At 42.4% G+C, this 27,211-nt stretch overlaps 2 protein-coding genes and 1 non-coding gene across 6 annotated transcripts; 2 read left to right on the top strand and 1 right to left on the bottom strand.

The window, feature by feature from the left end:
* Positions 1-6,383: 6,383 nt before the first annotated feature.
* On the top strand, positions 6,384-6,498 carry LOC123726248 (U5 spliceosomal RNA). The gene has a single exon (XR_006758640.1). It is a non-coding gene; the product is annotated as a U5 spliceosomal RNA (small nuclear RNA).
* Positions 6,499-7,026: 528 nt separating this feature from the next.
* LOC106566701 (SH3 and cysteine-rich domain-containing protein 3) lies at positions 7,027-17,500 on the bottom strand. Its single transcript, XM_014134996.2, has 13 exons — positions 17,233-17,500; positions 16,719-16,780; positions 16,386-16,464; positions 14,175-14,328; positions 13,967-14,064; positions 13,780-13,840; positions 13,602-13,699; positions 13,403-13,466; positions 12,531-12,583; positions 12,313-12,407; positions 12,145-12,196; positions 10,554-10,691; positions 7,027-8,094 (listed from the first exon to the last, which is right to left on the bottom strand). Exons 2-13 carry the CDS (start codon positions 16,733-16,735, stop codon positions 7,996-7,998), a joined length of 1,008 nt encoding a protein of 335 aa, XP_013990471.1. The 5' UTR covers positions 16,736-16,780; positions 17,233-17,500; the 3' UTR covers positions 7,027-7,995.
* Positions 17,501-18,160: 660 nt separating this feature from the next.
* LOC106566702 (methyl-CpG-binding domain protein 5) lies at positions 18,161-27,105 on the top strand. Of its 4 annotated transcripts, XM_014135000.2 has the most exons (11): positions 18,161-18,378; positions 19,266-19,472; positions 19,807-19,915; positions 20,266-20,405; positions 20,591-20,693; positions 20,779-20,947; positions 23,044-24,122; positions 24,207-25,188; positions 25,563-26,493; positions 26,607-26,724; positions 26,960-27,105. In XM_014135000.2, exons 3-9 carry the CDS (start codon positions 19,877-19,879, stop codon positions 26,402-26,404), a joined length of 3,354 nt encoding a protein of 1,117 aa, XP_013990475.2. In that variant the 5' UTR covers positions 18,161-18,378; positions 19,266-19,472; positions 19,807-19,876; the 3' UTR covers positions 26,405-26,493; positions 26,607-26,724; positions 26,960-27,105. The 4 variants fall into 4 exon arrangements, with proteins under 4 accessions (XP_013990475.2, XP_013990472.2, XP_013990474.2 ...); XM_014134997.2 differs by having other exon boundaries at positions 23,044-25,188; XM_014134999.2 differs by lacking the exon at positions 19,807-19,915 and having other exon boundaries at positions 23,044-25,188.
* The last annotated feature ends 106 nt before the right edge of the window (positions 27,106-27,211 follow it).

Below are 27,211 nucleotides of genomic sequence, written 5' to 3'. Positions count from 1 at the left end.
GATGTAATGTCCTTAAAACAAGTCAAAATGAGGCTCAGTAGTGTGTGTGGCCTCCACGTGCCTGTATGACCTCCCTACAATGCCTGGGCATGCTCCTGATGAGGTGGCGGATGGTCTCCTGAGGGATCTCCTCCCAGACCTGGACTAAAGCATCCACCAACTCCTGGACAGTCTGTGGTGCAACGTGGCGTTGGTGGATGGAGCGAGACATGATATCCCAGATGTGCTCAATTGGATTCAGGTCTGGGGAACGGGCGGGCCAGTCCATAGCATCAATGCCTTCCTCTTGCAGGAACTGCTGACACACTCAAGCCACATGAGGTCTAGCATTGTCTTGCATTAGGAGGAACCCAGGGCCAACCGCACCAGCATATGGTCTCACAAGGGGTCTGAGGATCTCATCTCAGTACCTAATGGCAGTCAGGCTACCTCTGGCGAGCACATGGAGGGCTGTGCGGCCCCCCAAAGAAATGCCACCCCACACCATGACTGACCCACTGCCAAACCGGTCATGCTGGAGGATGTTGCAGGCAGCAGAACGTTCTCCACGGCGTCTCCAGACTCTGTCACGTCTGTCACGTGCTCAGTGTGAACCTGCTTTCATCTGTGAAGCGCACAGGGCACCAGTGGCGAATTTGCCAATCTTGGTGTTCTCTGGCAAATGCCAAACGTCCTGCACGGTGTTGGGCTGTAAGCACAACCCCCACCTGTGGACGTCGGGCCCTCATACCACCCTCATGGAGTCTGTTTCTGACCGTTTGAGCAGACACATGCACATTTGTGGCCTGCTGGAGGTCATTTTGCAGGGCTCTGGCAGTGCTTCTCCTGCTCCTCCTTGCACAAAGGCGGAGGTAGCGGTCCTGCTTCTGGGTTGTTGCCCTCCTACAGCCTCCTCCCCGTCTCCTGATGTACTGGCCTGTCTCCTGGTAGCGCCTCCATGCTCTGGACACTATGCTGACAGACACAGCAAACCTTCTTGCCACAGCTCACATTGATGTGCCATCCTGGATGAGCTGCACTACCTGAGCCACTTGTGTGGGTTGTAGACTCCGTCTCATGCTACCACTAGAGTGAAAGCACCGCCAGCATTCAAAAGTGACCAAAACATCAGCCAGGAAGCATAGGAACTGAGAAGTGGTCTGTGGTCCCCACTTGCAGAACCACTCCTTTATTGGGGGTGTCTTGCTAATTGCCTATAATTTCCACCTGTTGTCTATTCCATTTGCACAACAGCATGTGAAATTTATTGTCAATCAGTGTTGCTTCCTAAGTGGACAGTTTGATTTCACAGAAGTGTGATTGACTTGGAGTTACATTGTGTTGTTTAAGTGTTCCCTTTATTTTTTTGAGCAGTGTATATCAGGCGGTGTGGTAGGAAGGCCCGGAAAATCGTCAAAGACTCCAACCACCTAAGCCATAGACTATTCTCTCTGCTTCCGCACAGCAAGCGGTACCAGTGCATCAAGTCTGGCACCAAAAGGCTCTTGAACAGCTTCTATCCCCAAGCAATAAGACTGATAAATAGCTAACAGTATAGCTACACTGACTATCTGAGTTAACCTTGTATCCTCATTGACCTTTTTATTTTTGTTTTTCTCTCTATGCACACTCACAGGGCCCTACACACTCACACAATCATCTTCTCACTCACAGGGCCCTACACACTCACACACTCACTCCAGCATCTGCCCACTCACAGGGCCCTACACACTCACTCCATCATCTTCTCACTCACAGGACCCTACACACTCACACACTCACTCCATCATCTGCTCACTCACACATAATATGCACATACATTTATACTGACTCTACACACACGCACGCACACCCACTCACATACAAGCTGCTGCTATTCTGTTTATCTTATATCTTGATGCCTAGTCACCTTACCCCTATACACATCTACGTCCATCACTCCAGTATCCCTGCACATTGTAGATATGGTGTTGGAACTGACCCTGTATAAAGTATGCTTACTTATTGTGTTGTTCATATTTTTTCTTATTTCTGATGTTTTTTTCTCTTGTATTACAATGTTCCTGATTCTTGCATTGTTGGATTTTGAGTTTGCAATAAAGGCATTTCACTGTACTTCTGCATGTGACATTAAAACTTGAAACTTGAGTGGGACAATATTCCACAAGCCACAAACAACAGCCTGATGATCACCTCTATGCGAAGGAGATGTGTCACATGAGGCAAATGGTGGTCACACCAGATACTGACTGGTTTTCTGATCCACGCCCATTCCTTTTTTTATGGTATCTGTGACCAACAGAGGCATACCTGTTTTCCCAGTCATGTAAAATCCATAGATTAGGGCCTAATGAATTTATTGTAATTGACTGATTTCTTTATATGAAATGTAACTCAGTAAAATCTTTAAAATTGTTTCACGTTGCATTTATATTTTTGTTCAGTGTAGTCTAACATAGGATCTAGCACCTACCATCGGGAGTCTATGTAAAAAACAGGGTAAGAAAACAGTTGAGTAGTCTACCTGCTAAGAGTACTTTGCGTCTGGTGTAGCAGGCCAGTAAGTAGGCCTATTTATATTCAACATTTTCTACAAGATGTATTTTTACAATTTCTACGTATAGGCCTGCTATGTGCTTCTTTTACCAGACTAGATTTCTAAGTCTTAGTAGGTGTAAAATGCCACTACCTGTGGCGTTGTTGTGTGCATGACCTTCACAGTGATCAGTAGTGCATCAAAGTAACCAAGAGGCATGTTCGTTTCGAGGCCCCTGACCTCCCATTTCAAGGCCCAACAGGGACAGGGAGGGGGATGTAATGAATTGGATTTGAGAAGCTCATGGCATTTCAACAAATCTGGAATCAACGTTGTTTTTTAAACCTCTACGGGATCGGTGTCCTTAAACCGGGATGGTTGTTGCTCAATATGCGATAATGTGACTAGAAAATATACAACAGCCAACTTTCCGTGACATAGACATGTCTTATATGGGCAGAAAGCTTATATTCTTGTTAATCTAACTGTATAGTCCAGTTTACAGTAGCTATTACAGAAAGGAAAAATACAGTGCTATTGTTTGACGATAGAGCACAACAACAAAACACTTTTATCACGGCAACTGGTCTGACACATTCACCTCTGAAGGTAAATGTTGTACTTACATTCAGTAATCTTTCTCTGATTTGTCATCCTGAAGGTCCCAGAGATAAAATGTAGTGTAGGTTTGTTTAAAAAAATAAAATGTTATATTCAAATGTAGGAACTGGGTTCTACAGTTTGACCCCACTGCTGTCTCTGGCTCCACACCTACCCCGCCCGGCCATCTAGATATGTGAAGGTTAGTGTATTTTCTGTAGGGAAGCTAATGATCCATCATGTATGACATTCCTGGGAGTGTGTAAACTTTATTTTTTTTATTACCATAACATTTTTGTGTGTTCTCTATAGTTATGTACTTAAAAATTCATACATTTACCAATTCGGCATATTTGGGCAAACTCCTGGCAGACTTGATAAAAAATATTGTGTAGTGAGGAAATTCTTCACTGGATCAGTCTGAAACTTTGCACACACACTGCTACCATCACCATATACATAGGAGCCTATCTTAATGTATGGCCTTTCTCTTGCATTTCAAAGATGATGAAAACACATGTTTTTTTGTTTGTATTGTCTTTTGCCAGGTCTAATTAGTTATATTCTCCTACATTAATTTCACTTTTCCAAAAACTATGCATATCCTTGCTAAATGTCCTGAGTTACAGGCAGTTAGATTTGGGTATGTCATTTTAGGCGAAAATTGAAAAAAAAGGGTCCGATCCTTAAGAGGTTTTTCAAAGTAGGCTACACTTTTCTGTGAAGTTGACAAATCAACACACTATCACAGCTTATTGTGAATTAGACACAAATTACTTAATGGAAATTCATGACAGGCACAAGAAAAAGTAATTTTTCTTGTGTATTACACGATTTCTTCACAACGCATTTCTTTTTACACAAGTTTCTTTTCTTATAGCACATTTGTGTACATTACACAAATTCCAATTAGTTGTGGCTAACGTTAGCTAGGGTAGCTAGGTGGATAACATTAGTTAGGCTAAGGGTTACGGTTAGCGTTTAAGGTTAGAGTTAGCTTTAGGGGTTAGGATTAGAGGTTAAGGTTAGGTAACAGGCTAGGTAAGTAGTTGAAGAGTTAAAGTTACAGTTAGGAGTTAGGTTAAAGGGTTAGAGGAAGGGTTAGGGGAAGGGTTAGCTAACATACGAAGTAGTTGCAAAGTAGCTAAAAATGTGTAAGTAGTTGCAAAGATGCTAATTAGCTAAAATGCTAAATTTGTCGATGATGAGATTCGAACACATAACCTTTGGCCCACCCATCCAACCAGCCAATCTCCATCCTATCGTTTATGTCTTAAGTAACCTACTGTCTTTATGTTATTGAAATGCACTGTATACAAAATTGTAGGTCAATTATTTCCTCCCCTAATTCTGTCTGTTCCCCAGCTCTATTCCCGGCTTCAACATTAATTGTTGTATGTCTTTGTCTTACCCGGTTCTGACGCTGTTCCTGTCTCGTTCCATGTCTGTGCTAAATTGTCACGCCCTGACCTGAGAGAGTCGTTTTTCTCTGTTTGGTTAGGTCAGGGTGTGACATGGGGTGGGCATTCTATGTGTTGTATATCTATGTTGTTTTTTCTTTATTGGCCGAGTATGGTTTCCAATCAGAGGCAGCTGTCATTCGTTGTCTCTGATTGGGAATCATACTTAGGCAGCCCTTTTTCCCACAGTCAGTTGTGGGATCTTGTCTTTGTGTTGCATGTGTTTGCACGCATAGCTTTTCGTTCGTTGTATTGTTTTTTTTCTGGTTCACATTTAAAATAAAGTATGATGAACCCAACTCACGCTGCACCTTGGTCTACCTCATATGCGTTCTCCTGTTCTATTGGTTTTCTTTGAACTTTAATTATTTATCAGCCAAAGGCCTTATCCTAGTTATATTAGCAACCCATAATAGTTGTTGCATCTTTAGATCTTCCCTGTTTCAAAATTTCTAACAGATATTTCCCGCAATTGCATTTTGGAACATTCGTGCATAGGCCTACCGCCATGTGCACATTGCTGTGCTTAAAATGTGAGGAAATAATAGTTTATCAACATTTTAAGCTAAATGTTCTGATCTGTTCCATCAGCCATATTAACAGATACAGCATATACCACCACTACACTACTTTGATACGCATTCTGGGGTGAGTATTAAGAAGTGAGTATATACACAATGGCCACTGAAAAATAAGTGTGTATATGGCGTTTACCCACGGATACCCGCTACTACACCATTGAGAGAGAGCCCCATTGTCCCATGGGGTTTTAGGGTGGCAGGTAGCGGTTAGCGTGGCCAGTAACCGAAAGCTAGCTGGTTTGAATACCCGACCGACAAGGTGAACAGTCTGTTGATGTGCCCTTGAGAAAGGCACTTAACCCTAATTTGTACCAATTATGGCTGACCCTGTAAAACAACACATTTCACTGCACCAATCTGATGTATGAAACAATGCAACATTTTTTATTTTTTATTTATCCATTATCCTTCACACTGTCACGGGACACGGCCCTCTTTTCAGGACTCCCTAGAGTGATTTACATAATTTGATGGTTCAAATTTCCTTATGATAGCGTCAGGGCCATCTCAAAATGGGTGAAGCCAAACTATGTTCTGTCATGGTGGTGTGTAGTACTTAGTATTGACCAAAGCGTGTCGCTATAAATATTTTTACGATGAAAACAGTTTGGATCATATCTATTTTGCGTGAAGTTGATAAATTACCATATACAGAATGATGCATTATATATATATATACACGTATGCATAATAAAGGCTTCCAGATCTAATTAAGTTAGTTAAGGTTACGACAGACGAGTTTAGAAAACGTAGGCTTTGTTTGAGGAATGCACGCACTAAATTGGGGAGAGATGTTAGCTATACTACATAAGCATGTAAGTGTGTTGAACGCAGTGGCTCAGTAAAATGTAGACGTAACGCATTTGAATGTCGTTTTTTTTCCTTTTTGAGTTAATGACCTTTATTGACCGCTATAAAATCATTCTCCAGGCATAATTCGATTAAATAAAAGTAGTGGAGTATGGGCACTGTACTCGATATACTCGAAAATTAGGAAGCGGGTGTATTAATTCCCAGCATGCCTTTGTGCATACATTTAGGCTATTAAATATATAAATATAATAATACTGACAAATGTTGCCATTAAAATTGTATGATAAATTGAATTTCAAGTTGCGAAGACTGCGATACGCTGACCTTACAGTTTGGGTAATATTGCTATTTAAACCGTTACCGGGTGTTATAATGATTTGAAGCTGGTCGGAGCCGTTTCGTTCGTTCTGTAGTACGCTCTGGTTTCTCTTCAAATCGCATAAATCTTTCGCCTTTTACTAAAGATTTCCGTGGAGAGGAACATAATGAGTATCATCAAATTTTTTGATGTCCGGCCGTATGGTTGGGTTCACTACTCTTGTGAATGAAATCGATTGGCAGTTTGTTGAGACGGAGGTATGTATATATGTATTCTAACCGTACAAAGACCAAGAGTTACATCTGCTGCAGAGGATAAATTCATTAGAGTTAGTTGCACCTCAGATTGCAGCCCAAACAAATGCTTCACAGAGTTCCAAGTAACAGACACATCTCAACATCAACTGTTCAGAGGAACTGCTGTATGGCCGCCTATTCAAATTGTCACCATAAGAGCCATGCTTGCATTTAAATATATAATGTTAGAATATTTCAATATATAGATATATAATATCATATTTTGAATAAATTTAAGACACTATTTACAATCATTCCATGTGACACTGCTAGCATTCACACAGGATAATGAAGGCTGCATTGTCCCCATCACTGGATCAATACATGACACAAGTAGTATCTGTATTGACTATTTTGTAGACACAAGCTGAACCGATTCCCTCTTTAGGTTGGACACAAAAGTCATGAATCATGATAGACACAAAAATCAGTGAATGCAAAATACTGATTAAAAAAGAGGACTTTATTTCGAATTGTGAATTGATTTCACCACTATGATGGTGTCACAGAGGATGCATATCAAGAAAGACAATAAATGGGAAAAGCCTGCACTCCCCTGTTAGTATTTCAGTAGTAAATTAATAACAAATGACTGTAGCATAATGTTACAACATTGCATCAATGATAGGCCTACATTTGTCTGGCAAAAGTGTGTGGGTCTCTGTCAGCCAGGCTTACATTGTCTATTGCTCTATATAAATACAACAAATACACAGCACACTGTTTTGTTAAAGATGATAAAAGACTGGCCGAAGCAAAAAAATTACAACATGCACTTTAACAAGCCCCCTTGAACATTTGCATCAAGGGGAAAATTAAGCACTAGAATTTCAGCTGACTATATATAAAAAGGAACTACTACAATAAGAGTAAGCAATACATTATTAGCCTCCAAGACAATTTAGTTTGCATAACAAAAATAATGTAAAAATCCTAGTTACTTAGTAGATACAGTCAGTAGTTTCAGCCATTGGGTTTAGTAATGTTTTTTGCTTCAAGTTTCTGAAGATGAAGTTTCAGGTTGTCCAGTTTTGATCACATTGAAATGACACAAACATATTCACTTTTTAGGTGTCCACCACACATTCCTGGTCCTACGTCACACGTCTCTGTCCAGCTCGGATTGCATGGCCAGCTGATCCAGTTCACCAGGGTGGGTAGGCTGCAGTATTAAGTTACACTCATCACAATTTACAGCCCTCAAACAGCTTACACATTCACCAGATTAGCTCTATAGGCCCCTACAGGTGGAAAATACAAGTGTTAGTGTAAGTGTTGTGTTAGAAAATGTTGTGATTATGTGTTTAGGTCTTGGGTTTGGTGTAATTTTTTTGCTTGGGCCGGTCTGTGGTTATGGTCCTGGTGACGGTGTGACTCTAGACCTGTGGTTATTGTTGTGATCCGGTCAGGCTCAGATCTCCTGGAGCAGGTCAGTGGGAAAGAAGCCCAGCTTGCGGCCTGTGCTGACCTTCAAGTAGCCATTCACCTCCTCTCCCTTCTTCACCACGATCTGCAACACAAAGAGAATGGAGGACAGTGTTGTGGCTCCACAGAGGTACAATAATTGTTGAAGATGACCAGACCAATGATGTAAAGTACTTAAGTAAAAATACTTTAAAGTACTACTAAAGTTTTGGGGGTATCTGTAGTTTACTTTACTATTTAAAGTACCAGACAAAAGTTGACACACCTACTCATTCAAGGGTTTTTCTTTATTTTTTACTATTTTCTACATTGAAGAATAATAGTGAAGACATCAAATCTATGAAATAAAACATATGGAATCATGTAGTAACCAAAAAAGTGTTAAACAAATCATAATATATTTTAGGTTCTTCAAAGTAGACACCCTTTCAATTGATGATTGCTTTGCACACTCTTGGCATTCTCTCAACCAGCTTCATGAGGTAGTCACCTGGAATGCATTTCAATTAACAGGTGTGCCTTGTTAAAAGTTAATTTGTGGAATTTCTTTCCTTGCGTTTGAGCCAATCAGTTGTGTTGTGACAAGGTAGGGGTAGTTTCATAAGATTTGGTAAAAGACCAAGCCCATATTATGGCAACAACAGCTCAAATAAGCAAAGAGAAACGACAGTCCATCATCACTTTAAGACATGAAGGTCAGTCAATCTGGAAAATTCAAGAACTTTGAGGATTTCTTCAAGTGCAGTCACAAAAACCATCAAGCGCTATGATGATACTGGCTGTCATGAGGACCGCCACAGGAAATGAAGACCCAGAGTTACTTCTGCTGCAGAGGATAAGTTCATTAGAGTTAACTGCACCTCAGATTGCAACCCAAATAAATGCTTCACAGAGTTCAAGTAACAGACACATCTCAACATCAACTGTTCAAAGGAACCTGTGTGAATCAGTCCTTCATGGTCAAATTGCTGCAAAGAAACCACTACTAAAGGACACCAGTAATAAAAAGAGATGTGCTTGGGCCAAGAAACATAAGCAATGGACATTAGACCAGTGGAAATCTGTCCTTTGGTCTGATGAGTCCAAATTTGAGATGTGTGGTTCCAACCGCCATGTCTTTGTGAGACTCAGAGTAGGTGAACAGATGATCTCTGCATGTGTGGTGCCCACTGCGAAGCATGGAAGAGGAGGTGTGGGGATGCTTTGATGGTGACATTGTCAGTGATTTATTTAGAATTCAAGGCACACTGAACCAGAATGGCTACCACAGCGATACACCATCCCATCAGGTTTGCAATTAATGGGACAATCATTTGTTTTTCAACAAGACAATGACCCAAAACAGACCTCCATGCTGTGTAAGGGCTATTTGACCAAGGAGAGTGATGGAGTGCTGCATCAGATGACCTGGCCTCCACAATCACCCGACCTCAACCCAAATGAGATGGTTTGGGATGAGTGAAGGAAAAGCAGCCAACAAGTGCTCAGCATATGTGGGAACTCCTTCAACACTGTTGGAAAAGCATTCCTCGTAAAGCTGGTTGAGAGAATGCCAAGAGTGTGCAAAGCAATCATCAAGGCAGAGGGTGGCTACTTTGAAGAATCTAAAATCTAAAATATATTTTGATTTGTTTAACACTTTTTTGGTTACTACATGATTCCGTATGTGTTATTTCATAGTTTTGATGTCTTCACTATTATTCTACAATGTAGACAATAGTAAAAATGTATAAAACCCATTGAATGTGTAGGTGTGTCCAAAGTTGACTGGTACAGATTATTGTTGACTACTTTTACTTCACTACATTCCTAAAGAAAATAATGTACATTTTACTCCTTACATTTTCCCTGACACCCAAAAGTACTTTTGAATGCTTTGCATGACAGGAAAATGGTACAATTCACGTACTTATCAAGAGAACATGCCTGGTCATCCCTACTGCCTCTGATCTGCTGCACTCACTAAACACACATTCTTTGTTTGTAAATTATGTCTGAGTGTTGGAGTGTGCCCCTTGCTATCCGTAAATACAAATAACAAGAAAATGGTGCCGTCTTGTTCGCTTAATATAAGGAATTAGAAATTATTTTACTTGTTGTTTACTTTTGATACTTACATATATTTAAAACCAGATACTTTTACTCAAATAGTATTTTACTGGGTGACTTTCACTTGAGTCATTTTCTATTAAGGTATCTTTACTTTTACTCAAGTATGACAATTGGATACTTTTTCCACCACAGGACCAGACACACACACACGCACAATAGCAACCGTCATTACAGTCACTGTCCACATGCACACATCCATCCATACTGCTCATGATCATAAATCAGCTGACATCAGTTTCCTGTGCAAAGAAAAACGAAGAAAAATATTATTTTCATAGACACAGACAGCTGACCTGGGTCAAATACTTGAGCTGGGCTTGATTCAGCGTGACCAGCAATAGCTAAATAAAGCAGGCCTCAATTACACTACTTTCAACTGCTGTATGTGATAGTATTTGACTCAGGTCTGATACACAGACACCTGTTTCTTACCTGGTCTTTTTTCAGTGTTATCTGACCCATCTCTCTGTTTCCCACGACAGAGCGCGTCACCTTGAACACCCTCTCTCCCGTTTTTATTCGAATGATGTAATTGGTTGGGAGGTAACCTGTCTTCTCCCCAATCTTCCCCTGAGAATAAAAAATTGCCCTTATTTACCGATGGTGACAATAAAATAGAAAGCAGACCTCATGGGGCAGTATTATTATTTTTAATATTTTTATTTCACCTTTATTTAACTAGGTAGGCCAGTTGAGAGCAAGTTCTCATTTACAACTGCGACTTGGCCAAGATAAAGCAAAGCAGTGCGACAAAAGCAAAAACACAGAGTTACACATAAACAAACGTACAGTCAATAACACAATAGAAATATCTATATACAGTGTGTGGAAATGTAGAAGAGTAGGGAGGTAAGGCAATAAATAGGCCATAGAGGCAAAATAATTACAATTTAGCATTAACACTGGAGTGATAGATGTGCAGATGATGATGTGCAAGTAGAGATACTGGGGTGCAAAAGAGCAAGAGGATAAATAACAATAAGGGGGTGAGGTAGTTGTGTGTGCTATTTACAGATTGGCTGTGTACTGGTACAGTGATCGGTAAGCTGCTTTGACAGCTGATGCTTAAAGTTAGAGATAGAAGACTCCAGCTTCAGTGATTTTTGCAATTCGTTCCAGTCATTGGCAGCAGAGAACTGGAAGGAAAGGCGGCCAAATGAAGTGTTGGCTTTGGGGGTGACCAGTGAAATATACCTGCTGGAGCGCATGCTCGGATGGGTGTTGCTATGGTGACCAGTGAGCTGAGATAAGGCGGGGCTTTATCTAGCAAAGACTTATAGATGACCTGGAGCCAGTGGGTTTGGCGACGAATATGTAGTGAAGGCCAGCCAACGAGAGCATACAGGTCGCAGTGGTGGGTAGTATATGGGGCTTTGGTGACAAAACGGATGGCACTGTGATAGACTACATTCAGTTTGCTGAGTAGAGTGTTGGAGGCTGTTTTGTAAATGACATCGCTGAAGTCAAGGATTGGTAGGATAGTCAGTTTTACGAGGGTATGTTTGGCAGCATGAGTGAAGGAGGCTTTGTTGCTAAATAGGAAGCTGATTCTAGATTTAATTTTGGATTGGAGATGATTAATGTGAGTCTGGAAGGAGAGTTTACAGTCTAACCAGACACCTAGATATTTGTAGTTGTACACATATTCTAAGTCAGAACTGTCCAGAGTAGTGATGCTAATCAGGCGGACGGGTGCGGGCAGCAGTTGAAGAGCATGCACTTAGTTTTACTAGCATTTAAAAGCAGTTGGAGGCCACGGAAGGAGTGTTGTATGGCATTGAAGCTCGTTTGGAGGTTTGTTAGCACAGTGTCCAAAGAAGGGCCAGATGTATACAGAATGGTGTCGTCTGCGTAGAGGTGGATTAGAGAATCACCAGCAGCAAGAGCGACATCATTGATATATACAGAGAAAAGAGTCAGCCTGAGAATTGAACCCTGTGGCACCCCATAGAGACTACTAGCAGACTCATTGCTAGTTTTGATCATTGTCGGCTTGCATGACAATTGTTTCAGGAACACTTACCCTCCACCATTCCTCATTGGCATCATCAATTATAGTGATTCGATCACCAGGACTGAAAGACACAAAGGTTTGTATATTTTTATCAAATGTTTCACATTACCACAAGACTGAAATGTTGAACATAAAACATCATTCATACAATTTAAGGAAATGTATTGGTAAACCCACTGGAAGTCAAGGTCGTCTTTCTCAATAGCCTTGAAGCGATACAGAGCCAGGTAGTAATGTGACTGATTTCCCATGTTTCCCATCTCCTTCTTTTTCTGTAGCAAACATACACCAATGTTTATTTAACTACTAATTGTATTGATGTAGCAGACAGGGTGTTATTATTGATATTTACATGGTTAGTGTATACATGATGTCAGGCAGTTACAGTCCCTTACCTTGTCATCTGCTTTGTCAGCCTTGTCTCCTTTCTTATCCCCTTCTGGCTTTCCTACAAGGACATCACACAGGGTCTTTGTAGAGTTTCAATACAACAATGGTCAACTCCACAACTTTATAATCAGTATTACATTTATTTTATGTTGCTCCTTGACATTCAGTGTAAGATATTCATTTTTTGTTCTGTACTGGATGTCATTCTGGTTGTCATTTCTTTTTGCTTATTTGATCTGTTCTTGCCATAATATAGGCTTGGTCTTTTAACAAATAGGGCTATCTTCTGTACACCACCCCTACCTTTTTACAACACAACTGATTGGCCAAAACGCATTGAGAAGGAAAGAAATCCCACAAATTAACAAGGCACACCTTTTAATTGAAATGCACTCCAGGTGACTACCTCATGAAGCTGGTTGAGAGAATGCCAAGAGTGTGCAAAGCAATCATCAAGGCAGAGGGTGGCTACTTTGAAGAATCTAAAATTTAAAATAAATTTTGATTTGTTTAACACTTTTTTGGTTACTACATGATTCCTTATGTGTTATTTCATAGTTGTGATGTCTTCACTATTATTCTACAATGTAGAAAATAGTAAAAAATAAATAAAAACCCTGGAATGAGTAGGTGTGTCTAAACTTTTTACTGGTCCTGTATGTTGTTTAGCAACTGCTTGACAACCAACCAGCCCTTATGCTTCGGTTTATTTACCATTCACTTTGATGAGCTTCAATATCATTTCATATGGCACAATTTGTTTAAATAAAATACAAATAAAGTGTATTTTTGTATAGTTGATGCAGTGGAACCATAGATGGCATCACCTTGAATTGTCACATGCTTCAATATGGACATGCTCATCCTTTTTCAATACCTTCTGCCTGCTCGTCTTCTTTGGGTTGTTGGGATTCCTCTTCCTCCATCATCATCATCATCATCTTGGAGGGAAAAAAAGATGGTTAACATACCATTTATGATCCCTATGCAAATGGTTGTCAGTAAATTACACAACTTATCGTCATTCATTTCTTTTTTGGCTAATATGTGCCATGTACACAGAGTTCCACACTCACATTCTTCTTGTCCTCAGACCCCTTCTTGCGCTCCTTGTTTGCCATGACGACCCCAACCCGCAGGGTGTCAAACACAGGGTCATTACGGTTGGAGTGGGCTAGACAGGAGGGAAGCAGCATAGGGAGCACATATAGTAAAAAATAAGTTGAACACTTGTTGAGATGGTTAGTGTCATACCTGCATCTGTCTGGTCACTACTGTATAGAGGGGAGCTGTAGGCCCGTCTGAAACCTGGGGGCTATAGGAGAGAAAGCAAAATGAATATGTAGAATAATTTTTGTTTCTGGCAGCTGCATGCAATGGCAACTTGATTATGTTCTGACATTATAATGACTATCTAAATTATGAATTGAAAATGTCTTACAATTTTGCCAAAGCACTTTTGATACTCAACATAGGACTGGCACGAGTGGTGGATGTTGGTCTTGCAGTTTTTGCACCGTAGAGCAAACTTGTTGTTGACTGAAAGGTTGAAAAGTCAACTATAAGAAGCTAGTCAGTATTATTAATCTTCAGCTTCACAGATACTATTAATAAATACAAGAGACACTGTGGTCAATGTTAAAACTTACGGACTATCATACGAGCACAGACGTCACAGAACTTGGGCGTCTTGCAGTAGTGGTCCTTGAACTTGTGTGGTTTGTCATTCACCAATATGACAACGGGCTCAGGCTCGGGCTCCTTCTCCTCTACTTCCACCTCCTCCTCATAAATAAAGTATACCTGCAGAGAGGGTGCATGTCTCAATACTTTTAAAGCGTTCCTTCCTTTCCCCTCCCTAGTGACTGCTGATTGGATTGGTATATATTGGATTGGTATATATATAATATATATCTTATTTGCATTTTTTAAAACTTTTAAATATGTGTATTGTCGGAAATTGTTCAATATTACAGCACTGCTGGAGCTAGGAACACAAGCATTTAGCTACACCCGCAATAACATCTGCATGTGACCAATATAATGTAATTTCATTTGATTTGATTCAGCTAGAGGTGGAACATTTTTATTGAAATCCAAAGAATCAGTCTCATCAAAACAGTGATTTCCTATCATGATCGTTATTTATATCATACAGTGCATTCGGAAAGTATTCAGACCCCTTTCCTTTTTCCACATTTTGTTATGTTACAGCCTTATTCTAAAATGGATTCAATTCGTTTTTCCTCATCAATCTACACACAATAACCAATAATGTCAACGAGAAAACAGCTTTTTAGAAATGTTAGCAAATATACTAAAGATAAACAGAACTACCTTATTTACATAAGTATTCAGACCCTTTGATATGAGACTCAAAATTGAGCTCAGGTGGATCCTGTTCCCATTGATCATCCTTGAGATGTTTCTAAAACTTCAGTCCACCTGTGATAAATTCAATTGATTGGACATGATTTGGAAGGGTGCACCTCTGTCTATATAAGGTCCCACAGTTGACAGTGCATGTCAGAGCAAAAACCAAGCCAGGAGGTCGAAGAAATTGTCCGTAGAGCGCCGAGACAGGATTGTGTATAGGCACAGATCTGGGGAAGGGTACCAAAAAATTGTCTGCAGCATTAAAGGTCCCCAATAACCAGTGGTGGAAAAAGTACTCAATTGTCATACTTAAGGAAAAGTAAAGAAACCTTAATAGAATATTACTCAAGTAAAAGTGAAAGTCACCCAGGAAAATACTACTTGAGTAAAAGTCTAAAAGAATTTGATTTTAAATGTACTTAAGTATAAAAAGTAAATGTAATTGAAAAATATACTTAAGTATCAAAAGTAAATGTATATATCCTTTCACATTCCTTATATTATGCAAACCAGACGGCACCATTTTCTTGTTTTAAAAATGTATGGATAGCCAGGGGCACACTCCAACACTCAGACATTATCTACAAACAAAGCAGCTGTGTTTAGTGAGTCTGTCAGATCAGAGGCAGTAGGGATGACGAGGGATGTTCTCTTGATAAGTGTGTGAATTGGACCATTTTCCTGTCTTGCTAAGCATTCAAAATGTAACGAGTACTTTTGTGTGTCAGGGAAAATGTACAGAGTAAAAAGTAGATTATTTCTTTAGGAATGTAGTAAAGTAAAAGTTAAAGTACAGATACACCAAAAATCTACTTAAGTAGTACTTTAAAGTATTTTTACTTAAGTACTTTACACCACTGTCAATAACACAGTGGCCCCCATCATTCTTAAATGGAAGAAGTTTGGAACCACTAAGACTCTTCCTAGAGTCGGCCGCATGGCCGAACTGAGCAATCAGGGGAGAAGGGCCTTGGTCAGGGAGGTGATCAAGAACCCGATCACTCTGACAGAGCCCCAGAGTTCCTCTGTGGAGGTGGGAGAACCTTACAGAAGGACAACCATCTCTGCAGCACTCCACCAATCATGCCTTTATGGTAGAGTGGCCACTCCTCAGTAAAAGGCTCATGACAGCCCAAATACAGATGTGCCAAGCTCGTAGCGTCATACCTAAGAAAACTTGAGGCTGTAATCGCTGACAAAGATGCTTTCAGTGTTTTAATACTTCCTGAATACTTTCCCGAATGCACTGTACAAAAATGTCCATTGAAACCGTTATTTTACTTCTGGAGAGTAAGTGGTAAATGAAAAAAGCTCTGTGGATTTAGCCCACAGTGTCACCTTACTGCAGAATATAAATAGGGGAGCAGAGAGCCTCACATATTAAACTAATGAGGTTATTGTATTTTGACCATCCTAGTTGGCTGCTATTTTAAACTGTTTCAGGGATGGTGTTACCAACAGTGGCAGATTGGCATGCTACTCACAGTATTGTCTTCTTCTTTCACAATATTGTCAGGGGCTGTGGGGTTATCGTGGATATCCACAGAATGTTTATCTTCCAGTCTAACTCAGAGAAACAAACAGAGACCATTAAGCAACATCAACAAACAAGGATATCTGACATATATTTAAGGGCGGATATTGCAGTAGCATTGTTATGGTGGCTGAGCTTTACATTTTTACCAGGTTTTACATGACTACTGCAATGAATAATCTAATACTTAAAGCTTTCCCTCGTTGTTTTGCTTAGAACCAGGTAAAACTATTAAAAAGGAATATCCTATGTATTGAGTTCAATGACAGGAGAGCAGACTCACTGGTCATATTGGGCCATGGTGTAGTGTGTGAGCTCTCACTCTCGTCCTGCAGTGCTACCCACCTAAGAGAGAATACAGTTCAGGGGAACAGAAACACTGGCTCTCAATTTGAATGGGACCATTTTAATGAGACACGTGACCCAATGATGTCCTCTCCTCTCGCATGTAGTAATGAGGGAGGGGGAGATGATTTACCCACACAAGCCTGCACACACACACAAACTCGTCCACTCTACTATTTTGGGGCAGGGTAACTCAATCTCATCATGGCTAAATTTGGGTGCCTTGCCAGACTGGTCATGAGTTGAGAGATTCAGAAAAATTACAATGATATAAAACCAGAATCAGTCTTAGTGAGGATTTGACATTTCAGTCCCCTCTTAATGAAACTTAAAGAATTTGCTATATATCTAAATTATAAAATATATGATATCTATTTATAAAAAGACAAAGCTGAACAGATCACACATATACACAAAAAGGGGCATGCAATATAGTTACAGTTTAGACATACTTGGTCCTACTGGTTGCTAGTCCAGTCAATGAAGAAATGAAATCTGGCATGTGGATGTATGGAAAAGGCTTTCTTCACCAGTTTCCTTTCATGTGTGATGAGCAACCTGTCACACCGGAGGCCTCCGAACCATTCCAACTCTTGATCGATGTTTCCCTTTTCAGCTTTATGCAGGTAATTTCCAAAAACTGATCCAATGGTTAGTGGTTAAGAGCAGTGGGGTGAGTGAGTGAGGGACTGTAAAGGCAGGCATCAGTTTGAGTGAGTGAGACAGCTGGGTACCGGTGACGAGGGGAAATCCGATACTCATACCCATTCCTTGGCCCTGCAGATCGGTCATGGCTAGAAGGGATCCAGCTTTGTCTAACTAAAATGGGGGAAAAAAATTACTTTTGATTTTAATTTGACAAAAGCTGGATCCCTTCTAGCCATGACCCTGCAGACCCCTGAAACAGCCTGAGAGGACAGGCCAAGACACACACAGCCAACTATTGGCTTACTGTTCAAACTGCAGGCATAATCAGTATTGTTTTAGTTGCTCTCATTGTTGTCAACATCGTTATGACAACAATAATTATATTTCTATGGTAAATACGGACAAAGGAATGGAATGGATATAGGCTATATTTATCTTTATTGTACTGCCAGGTTAAAGAACATTTTAAACATAAAGAAAAACTTGTAGTTTACATATAAGGAGAGGATACACATAACATATTAAGAAAAAGTACAGTATTGTATTGTGAAAGACTGATGGTAGTAGAGGTAGCTAATCCATGGAAGAAAACATGACATTCCAGAAAAGCCTATTTTCCCCAGCCCAGTTGAAGAACAGAGAACCATGGCCAGTTTATTCTTCATCTGGGGGTCGCGTCGGCTACCACTACAAAGGTCCGGTTGCATTGTGGGTACAATAGTCCCCCGCCGCCCCAGTGCGCATGCTCCATAGAAAACTCCATTATTTTTTTTTGCACGGAATCTGCAAGAAAAAATAATAACTGTGAAATAGAGATTAAAAGGTGCATCGGATGAGCTCCATTTTTGCTGAACATACACCAGCTTGATCGAACAGTGTCTGGAGATAACGACTGAATAATTTGGCGACACGATCAGACATCCTTGGGTCTTGGGACACTCCAGAATCAAGTAAATTTCTGTCAACGCTAGCTAGCCTAGCCCCGAGATCATAGGCGCAGTAAAATGAAGCATTATTGTCCTTTGTTTTTAACGAGACGGGCAGATGCAGCTAGACAGACGGATAGTTGATTGATGGTGCAAATAATTTGCATTGGAGGGTTGATCACCACATTGTCTGTCTAGATAATGTTAACATCCAAAACAATTTAGCGTTAGTAAGCCAGCTAGCTAACTCTGGCCGGGGTTCTCCCGCGAGCTTACTGGAGAAGACTCCAAAAACTTCGCGACCTTGTTTGAGAACAGAATGGTAGAATACATTTCGCACAATTGCTCGCTAGCTAGCTAGCATGCATGACAATATTGATAAACAATTTCCCCCCAAGTTCTCATTATTGAAATGTTACTATTTTGCAAGGTGTGTCTGTCAAGCTGTTACGACACTTTAGACTGCAACATTAGCTAACTAACGTTAGTTGGATAAAGGTAGCCTAGCTAGCTATGTAGGACAATCATTGCTGTGACTGTGATTTAACTTTATGTGCCGCTTCTGTAATGGCTATATTATCAAGTACAGTGTGCATGTGGGCTAGATGACTATTATCAAGTTACAAATGCTGTTTTCCCTTTTCATTTCAACATCCAGCTGCACACACCACCAGTCTCATTTTGCTCGCTAACTATCTAGGTAGCTATTTGATAATACGTCACTCAATTGAAATACCACAATACCACTAGGCCTATCTTAATATATCCATCCCCTTCCTCGAATGCTATGTGGCTATGTTTGTGTGGGGTTATTGTAGCAATCAGAATCGAGAGATTCATTTTGTTCATCATTTTCACGTATTATTTTTTAGGGCTATCTAACGTCAGGTCTATCTCAATCTTCTTTGCAGTCGAACTGTGGCCTTAGTGTCAGCTGCAGAGTTTTGGAGGAGTTGACCTCTGAAGCAGGGTCAGAAGACTTAGTTAGTTCTTGGAGAGTTCTGCAAGGTGTTGGAGGGTGGTTGGCAGAGTCTGTGTGTGCTTCTCCCCTGACACAATGGCCTTCAAACGGTGGATACCATAGCCAATAATATATTTGGCATTTCAAAGATGACAAGGTAGGCTTGAGAACATGATATCCTTCCTCACTCATCAGGCTAGCCCAATAACAGACTAAAAGAGCCTAATGTTACTCCAAGTCCAAGGACCTTACATGTTTTGTTTAGAGGCGAATTGCCTCTGTCAGCCAAAACAGCAAAATACTCCATCTAAACGTGAATCGATTCTCAGTTGCGGTACGATTCTAGAAACATAATGCCCTCAACTTTCATATTTCACCAAAATAATTTCACAAATGCAAAATATACACTTACTGTACACTGTTTTAACACAGTTGCAGCCAGCAGTATTTTTCAGTGACAAGTTTGTGGCGTCCGTCTTCCGTTTACACAGGTGTTCGGCGACGCAGATAGCTAATTAGCACAGTTGGTCGACTCTGTTTTCCGTAAACAGACGCTGTAACATGGAAATATGGCCGTGTGGGAACCCCAACCCTATAAAGGTGTGTAGTAATTTAACCTTCTTTTTTTTCTAACAGATATGAAAGATAAGATATGTTTTCAAACCGTACCGCAAGTGATGTGTGTAAACGTTTAGCACAAGCTTAACAAAACTCCCCTAGCCAGAAAATACTATCCACAATAGGTGCTAAAGGTAGTTAGCATCGATGAATGGGCTATCATCAGGCATGCTATATGTTAGAGACTTTATATTGATTTCTACGAGTTGGAACTCTGGTTGTCTTTTTTGTGGGAAAACATTGACCTCAGAATCTCAGCATAGTGGTCGTAATAGTTGTTCATCAAAGCATGTATTCATTCTACATTTGTTCCTGCTTCTTCTATCCCAAAGGTGCTGCAAAGCAGTTTTTACAAAATGATGGGAGGCAGTGAGAGTGGCAGTGGAGACAAGGATGGAGTTCACACTGTGGCAATACAAGTCCCCATTGGCTGGCAGAGGAGAGCGAAGGAGGGACTTGTGGTGTATGTAAGGTAAGCAAGTTCAGTAACACAGGCGTGTATAATACTTATTATACTTGTGTTATGAGCATATATGAGCCATTCTAATGTTTTCATTTCCCAAAAGCTGGTCTGGAGCAGGGATTTGTAAAATATATTTGATTTCCCCTTCCCTTTATTTCATCACACATCTCCTGCATCCCTGTCCATTCCTACAGTCCAAGTGGTGCAGTCCTGTCTTCACTGGAAGAGGTTAAGTCATATCTGTTGACCGATGGCACATGCAAGTGTGGCCTGGAGTGTCCGCTGGTCATCCACAAGGTGACTCCCTCTACATCTCACTTTTATCGTTTCACAACCGGTTTTGACTGGGGTTTGCTGAATGTATGTTCCTTTGTCTCTGCAGGTGTTTAACTTTAGCCTAGGGGTCAAAATTCAACAGCACAGCCAGCCGGTGGGGAAGGCAGAGCAGGACATGACAAAGCTCTGTAACCATCGGAGGAAAGTGGTTGCCATGGCAGCGCTCTGTCGCAGTATGCAGGCTTCACAACTGCCCTATGTTGCCCGTCACACAGGTAAATACAGTCCCGTGTGGCTAAGTTGGTAGAGCATGGTGTTTGCAACGCCAGGGTTGTGGGTTCGATTCCCACGGGGGACCAGTACGGGAAGAATTTTTTTTAATGAAATGTATGCATTCACTACTGTAAGTCGCTCTGGATAAGAGCGTCTGCTAAATGACTAAAATGTAAATGTAAAAATGTGCCTTCAGAAAGTATTCACACCCCTTGACTTTTTCCAAATTGTTCAAAATGGTATTCAAATGGTTTAATTGCCATTTTTTGTCAACAATCTACACAAAATACTCTGTCAAAGTGGAAGAAAAATTCTAACATTTGAATAAAAAAAATAACAATAAAACTCTATCTTGATTAGATAAGTATTCAACCCCGTGAGTCAATACATGTTAGAATCACATTTGGCAGCGATTACAGCTGTAATCGCATTCTCTGTAAGTCTCTGAGATTTGCACACCTGGATTGTACAACATTTGCAAAAAAAAATGTTTTTATTCTTCAACCTCTGTCAAGATGATTGTTGATCATTGCTAGACAGCCATTTTCAAGTCTTGCCATAGATTTTCAAGCTGATTTTAAGTCAACTGTAGCCAGGCTACTCAGGAACATTCAATGTCGTCTTGGTAAGCAACTCCAGTGTATACTTGGCCTTGTGTTTTTTGTTATTGTCCTGCTGAAAGGTGAATTTGTCTCCCAGTGTCTGTTGGAAAGCAGACTGAACCAGGTTTTCCTCTAGGATTTAACCTGTGCTTAGCTCTCTTCTGTTTCTTTTTATTGCAAACAGGATGCATGTTTTGGAATATTTGTATTCTGTACAGGCTCCCTTTTCATTCTGTTAATTAGGTTAGTATTGTGGAGCAGCTACAATGTTGTTGATCCATCCTCAGTTTTTTCCTATCACAGCCATTAAACTCTGTAACTGCTTTAAAGTCACCATTGGCCTCATGGTGAAATCCCTGAGCGGTTTCCTTCCTCTCCAGCAAGTGAGTTAGGAAGGACGCCTGTATCTTTGTAGTGACTGGGTGTATTGATACAGCATCCAAAGTGTAATTAATAACCACCATGCTCAAAGGGATATTCAATGTCTGCTTTATTTGTATTTTTACCCATTTACCAATAGGTGCCCTTTGGAAGTTATTAGAAATCCTCCCTGGTCTTTGTGGTTGAATCTGTATTTGAAATTCACTACTCAACTGAGGGACCATACATATAATTGTATGTGTGGGGTACAGAGATGAGGTAGTCATTCAGAAATCATGTTAAACTCTCTATTATTGCACCGAGTTCATGCAATTTATTATGTGACTTGTTAAGCAAATGTTTACTCCTGAACTTATTTAGGCTTGCCATAACAAAGGGGTTGAATACTTTTTGACTTATTTAACAGGTTTGAAAAACATAGTTTAATCCATTTTAAATTTGGTCTGTAACACAACAAAATGTGGAAAATGTCAAGGGGTGTGAATACTTAATGAAGGCACTGTGTCAGCGGCAAAAAAATTAATGGATCTAATGTAACAGAAATGAAGTACTTTCAGGATCATTAAACAGCTATTGATGGTTAGTTACCAAAACATTATTACATTGTGCTATTCAAATACTGCTCTCAGAAATGTCATTAAACATGTTGGTTAGGGCTGTGACAATTATGGGATTTTGGGTAACAATTAATTGCCATGGTTATTGTTGTAATTGCCATTTTTTGTGAAAAATGTAGCTTGTAATGTATTATAATACTGCATCTTTGAAAATGAGCTACGACATACCTAATGAATCCAACACAGCTTTGGTGACACCCGTCTCAAAAACGAATGGTTATGACCTTTTAGAAAGGAAGTTTCTACTCCCGACCATGCCGTTTTTCACGTAAAATTATTAGGCTACCAACTTTACCCACTTCATGTAAAAAATTATTAAAAACTGCTATGGGGTAAACTATATCTACTTGAAAATGAAGTTGAATCTCACCCCCTACTAATGTATTACGAATAATGAAGAAAAATGTGAGTTCATGGTTATTGTCCAAAATTGTCAGTTACACTATTATACAATTATTGTGCCAGCTCTAATGTAGATTCTTTTTGTTGTTGTTGCAGAGGTCACCAGTGGCATTATGGAGAACAGAGATCCTAAGAGGATGAGAGTGGACAGGGAAGAAAAAGAACGTGGCACTTACACCTCCAAACACCATCTAGTCCAGTCCAGGCCCAACAATAACCTCCACCCCAACTCTTGTGGCAGTCCTAAAAATTCTCCCCAACTTGTGTATTCTTACAATGGTTCCTCACCCCTCTCACACAATAGCACTAACTCTTATCACACGCCTGATATTTTGAGGAGACTGCCACCTCCTCTCAATCTCCTCCCCAACACCTCTCCATTCTCCAGCTATGGGGCACCTCAGAGGTCCCCACGCACACCAACGCCTCAGAACCTGAGTCAGGGTCAGAGGGCACCACAGACTCCAGAAGCCCTCAGATCTCCTCATGTGGGGCCCCTCTCTCCCCCTCCTCCCTCCTCCCCTGGGACACTGGGGAGGGGAGGGCAGAGTCATCAACATGGTATCATCGTTGGGTCTCCCCTGTCCCCCTCATGTTCCCCCTCTCCCTCTGTGAGTATGAACTGCCCCTCTCCCCACCAGCGCTCACGCCACCCGTCCGCCTCTTCCGCTCACTCTGAGCAGGGGGTGGGAGGGGTGGTGCTTGGTGGCTACCCCCCCAGAAGGATATCCTCTTCATCCTCACACTCTCCTATACCAGGGGGGTCCCCTATCCTCCATTTCTCAAAATACAAGCTTGAGGATATCTTAGAGCAGTTTAAGAACTCAGGCAACACTAGCACTAATAATCACATCCTTCACCCAAACTCACTGAGCAACCAAAACAATCCTCATATCCTCTCTCTAGCTCTTGAAAAGGTTGGGAGGCCCACAAAGGCACCTGCTTCTGCCTCAGGCATGGAGATCAGTGCTGGTTCTTCTGGTTTGCCTCTTGGACAGTTCTTGAACCACCAGAAGCAACCCCACCCAGCTTCTTTTCCTGCCAGTAGCCTCCTCTCGGCAGCAGCCAAGGCCCAGCTGGCCAGCCAGATGACTCACAACCAGAGCTCCAATTCGCGCAGCATCCTCAGCTCAGCCCTCTCTTTGGAGGTCTCGAGGGAGTCTCAGCAATTGAAGGTAACAAACAGCACTTTACACAACAGCCTTCCCTCAATCGCTAGGCCCCTGCCTGCAGCCTCCCCCCTGCTTTCCTTCTCCCAGCCCCTAGCCTCCAGTCCCCTTCACCTCTCCCGTACGGACCGGACATCCCACAGGAAGCGGCAGCGGCGTTCGCCCACAGTGCTCAGCATGCTGAAGGAGTCCCAGATGACTGGTCCCAGAACCCCCGGCGACGTGCTCAACCTCTCCTCGCACTCTCAACCCTCCTCTACCTCAGCCTCGCCCTACCCCGCCATGTTAGAGAACCACCTCCAGGCCCTAAGGCTCTCAGTCCGGCACTCTGGCACACTGGCAGGGCCACAGAAGCAGACTGACGGTGCCCTGGATTTCACAACAATCATGGCAGGTCAACCGGATCCCCCCACCCAGCCTCTCTCCGCTCTGCTTCACCTGCTCAGTGTGCAGAACGCTCAAGCCACTGGAGCCCAGCCCGGCTCTGGACACTGTACAGGAGGCATGAGGCAGAGCCCCAGGCAGTCTCCCTCACCCTCCCATTTAAACATCAGACCATTCTCCATGCAGTCCCCCACTCATCACAGTACCACACAAGGCCCATCACAGCCCCTCTCTCCCTCTCAGTCAAAGTCCAGGCGATGTAATGCACAGTCTCCGTCTCGACCACATACGAGGACCAGTCCCAAACAGAGACGGTCTCCCTCCATGGCCCTGTCCAACGCTCAGTCAGCACAATATCGCAGTAGCCCATCGCCAACCCCACACACCCCTAATAGGCTGTGGCAGGCCCAAAACCAACCTATAGATGCCACCACCATCCAGTCACCCATGGGCCAGGCCTTTCCTGAAGTCAGTGAATCAATGGAGATGGAGAGCATGTCAACACTAGGCCCTGGTCTCAACAGCACCTCCACCTCCAACCATAGCAGCAGCGTCCCCAGCTACAGCAGCACCACCTCCCCCAGACCCCTGGATCTCAGTAACCACATGCTGGCACTGCTGGCAGCCTCTTCCACCACACCTCTTGGGGAGGGGGGCCTGGACAGAACCACCGGCAACAACATTACAGGTGAGGATGAACCTTTTAAAATGTCTCTAACTAGGTGAAATCATGGAATATTGTATTGTCACTTCCACCAGATAGGTGCAGTGAAATGTGTTGTTTTACAGGGTCAGCCGTAGTAGTACGGCTCCACTGGAGAAAATTAGGGTTAAGTACCTTGCTCAAGGGCACATCAACAGATTGTTTTACATTGTTGTCGCAGGTATTCAAACCAGCGACCTTTCAGTTACTGGCCCAACGTTCTAACCGCTAGGCTACCTGCAGCCCTTGGAAAATACACCAATTTTTCATTAGACGTGTTAATAGTTGTTGAGTACTGTCTGTTTTGAAAAAGAACCTTTCTCATGCCGTTAATCCTGGTTCTCTCCAATCCTCTCTAGGGGTGCAAGAGCCTCAGAGTGTTGATCATCAGGGCTCCACAGTGACCAAACCCCCAGGAGGCTGCAGCCCCCAGGCCCTGGGGGACTCCACTTGCTCCTTACCCCTGGCTGAAGCCTTCCCCTTCATGAGCCAGGAGCAGCTTCTCCAGCTTCTGTCTGCCACGGCCGGCCTGCCCTCCCTCCTGGACCCCACCATCCTGGGCTCTCTGCCCCTGGGCCTGTGGCTGGGTGGGCAGCAGGGTCACCTCCCCATCTCCAACACACCTCAGCAACACCATCAACTGCCCGATCAACAACTACTACAACAATCAGAACAACAACTACTTTTACAGCATGAACATCACCAAGAGCAACAGCAGAAACAACACCAGACTGCCCATCTGAACCACAACTTTCCATTTAGCTTATTCCCCTGTCTAATGGGAGGTCAGGGAGAGCTGCCTCTGAATCTCCTGGGCCTGTTGAACCCACTGCTACCCCCTTCTGCTGCCCCTACCCCAGGCCAGGAGTGTGATCTGGGGATGGGGGAGAAACTGGGCCTCCAGGCTCTCCTCATGGCCTCCCTGCTACTAGGCCAGCAGCAGACTGCCATGTTGCCCCTGTCTGGGCTTGGCCAGCTGAGCCTGGACCTCCCCTTCCGGCAGCACATCCCAGCCCTGTTGGACGGTTTGTCTCTGGATAAAGGGTCTGGACTCCTGGACTCGTCATCCCTCCCCGGCCCTGGGCTCCTTGAGGCCCTCCAGGGCCTGCTTCCCCCAGCCGATGGGCCCCTCCAGGCCCTGCAGTCGCTCCTGCTCTCCACCCCCCCTGCCTCCCCCGGCCTTCCTCTCCCTCAGCCCTGATCTGCTAACTGCTGCCCTGGGCTCTACTGGCTTCCCGCCTGCCCCTCATCTCCCCCCTAACACAGCAACCCCAACAACCCCCACCTCAGGTAGGTTCTCTCCCTTAGCCTGGTCCTCTACCCTGTAGTTTTCCCTTGTCAAATAGTTAACACTATCTCTATTAGAGATGTCAGTTTGATGTTTTGATCCTGTCTCCATCCAGGTCTCAGCTTCAGGCCATGATGGGGGGATGGACACCCTAATCCCCCTGTCTGTCCAGGGAAAGGACAACCCTGTCCTCCACCAGTTACTGCCTACTCTCCTCAACCCTGGGGTTCTAGGTTAGTCACAGCAACATTCATTTACACTGCTATAAATATCAAGGTTTTGTTGTCAATTACAAATGCGGAATCATAGTCTTTTTTATTACATTTCACTTTATGAATAGTGAATTATTTACAAACTTGGGGAACAGCTACAAAAAAGCAATATCTTGTACATTACCCACATATTGCTTAGAATGTCACCTTATCCCATTCACAAACTGTTTTAATGATGAACCATGTGTATTTGTAGGAGACCTGTCTGCTCTGACCAGCCTCCACAGTCTTCTGGGGCTAGGTGCAGGCCCTCTCTTCCTGCCCCCCGTACAGGCCTCTGCCTTGGGCATGCCTCTGCTCCAGGGCCCTGATGGGGCCATCAACCTCCTCAACAACATCCAGGTACTTCTTGTGTTCCACTTTTTTTTATTTTTAAGAGTGGCGCAGTCCCACTCCTTTTGTACATTTTTTTATTTATTGAAGAGATGTAAAGTGTTGGAAAGGCTGA

Source organism: Salmo salar, chromosome ssa13 (genome assembly GCF_905237065.1).
Source record: "Salmo salar chromosome ssa13, Ssal_v3.1, whole genome shotgun sequence".
Classification (NCBI taxonomy): Eukaryota; Metazoa; Chordata; class Actinopteri; order Salmoniformes; family Salmonidae; genus Salmo; species Salmo salar.
This window is presented reverse-complemented; position numbering and strand designations above follow the sequence as displayed.

What these genes read in the sequence shown, in the direction of transcription:
- LOC106566701 (XM_014134996.2), bottom strand. An exon ending in TGAAAGAAGAAGACAATACT is followed by an intron (nt 14,329 to 16,385) that starts GTGAGTAGCATG and finishes CCCTCTCTGCAG; the next exon opens with GTATACTTTATTTATGAGGA. An exon ending in CTGACAAAGCAGATGACAAG is followed by an intron (nt 12,408 to 12,530) that starts GTAAGGGACTGT and finishes TGTTTGCTACAG; the next exon opens with AAAAAGAAGGAGATGGGAAA.
- LOC106566702 (XM_014134997.2), top strand. Translation starts at nt 19,877, where the DNA reads ATGGAAATATGGCCGTGTGGGAACCCCAACCCTATAAAG. An exon ending in CTATGTTGCCCGTCACACAG is followed by an intron (nt 20,948 to 23,043) that starts GTAAATACAGTC and finishes TTGTTGTTGCAG; the next exon opens with AGGTCACCAGTGGCATTATG. An exon ending in CACCGGCAACAACATTACAG is followed by an intron (nt 25,189 to 25,562) that starts GTGAGGATGAAC and finishes AATCCTCTCTAG; the next exon opens with GGGTGCAAGAGCCTCAGAGT.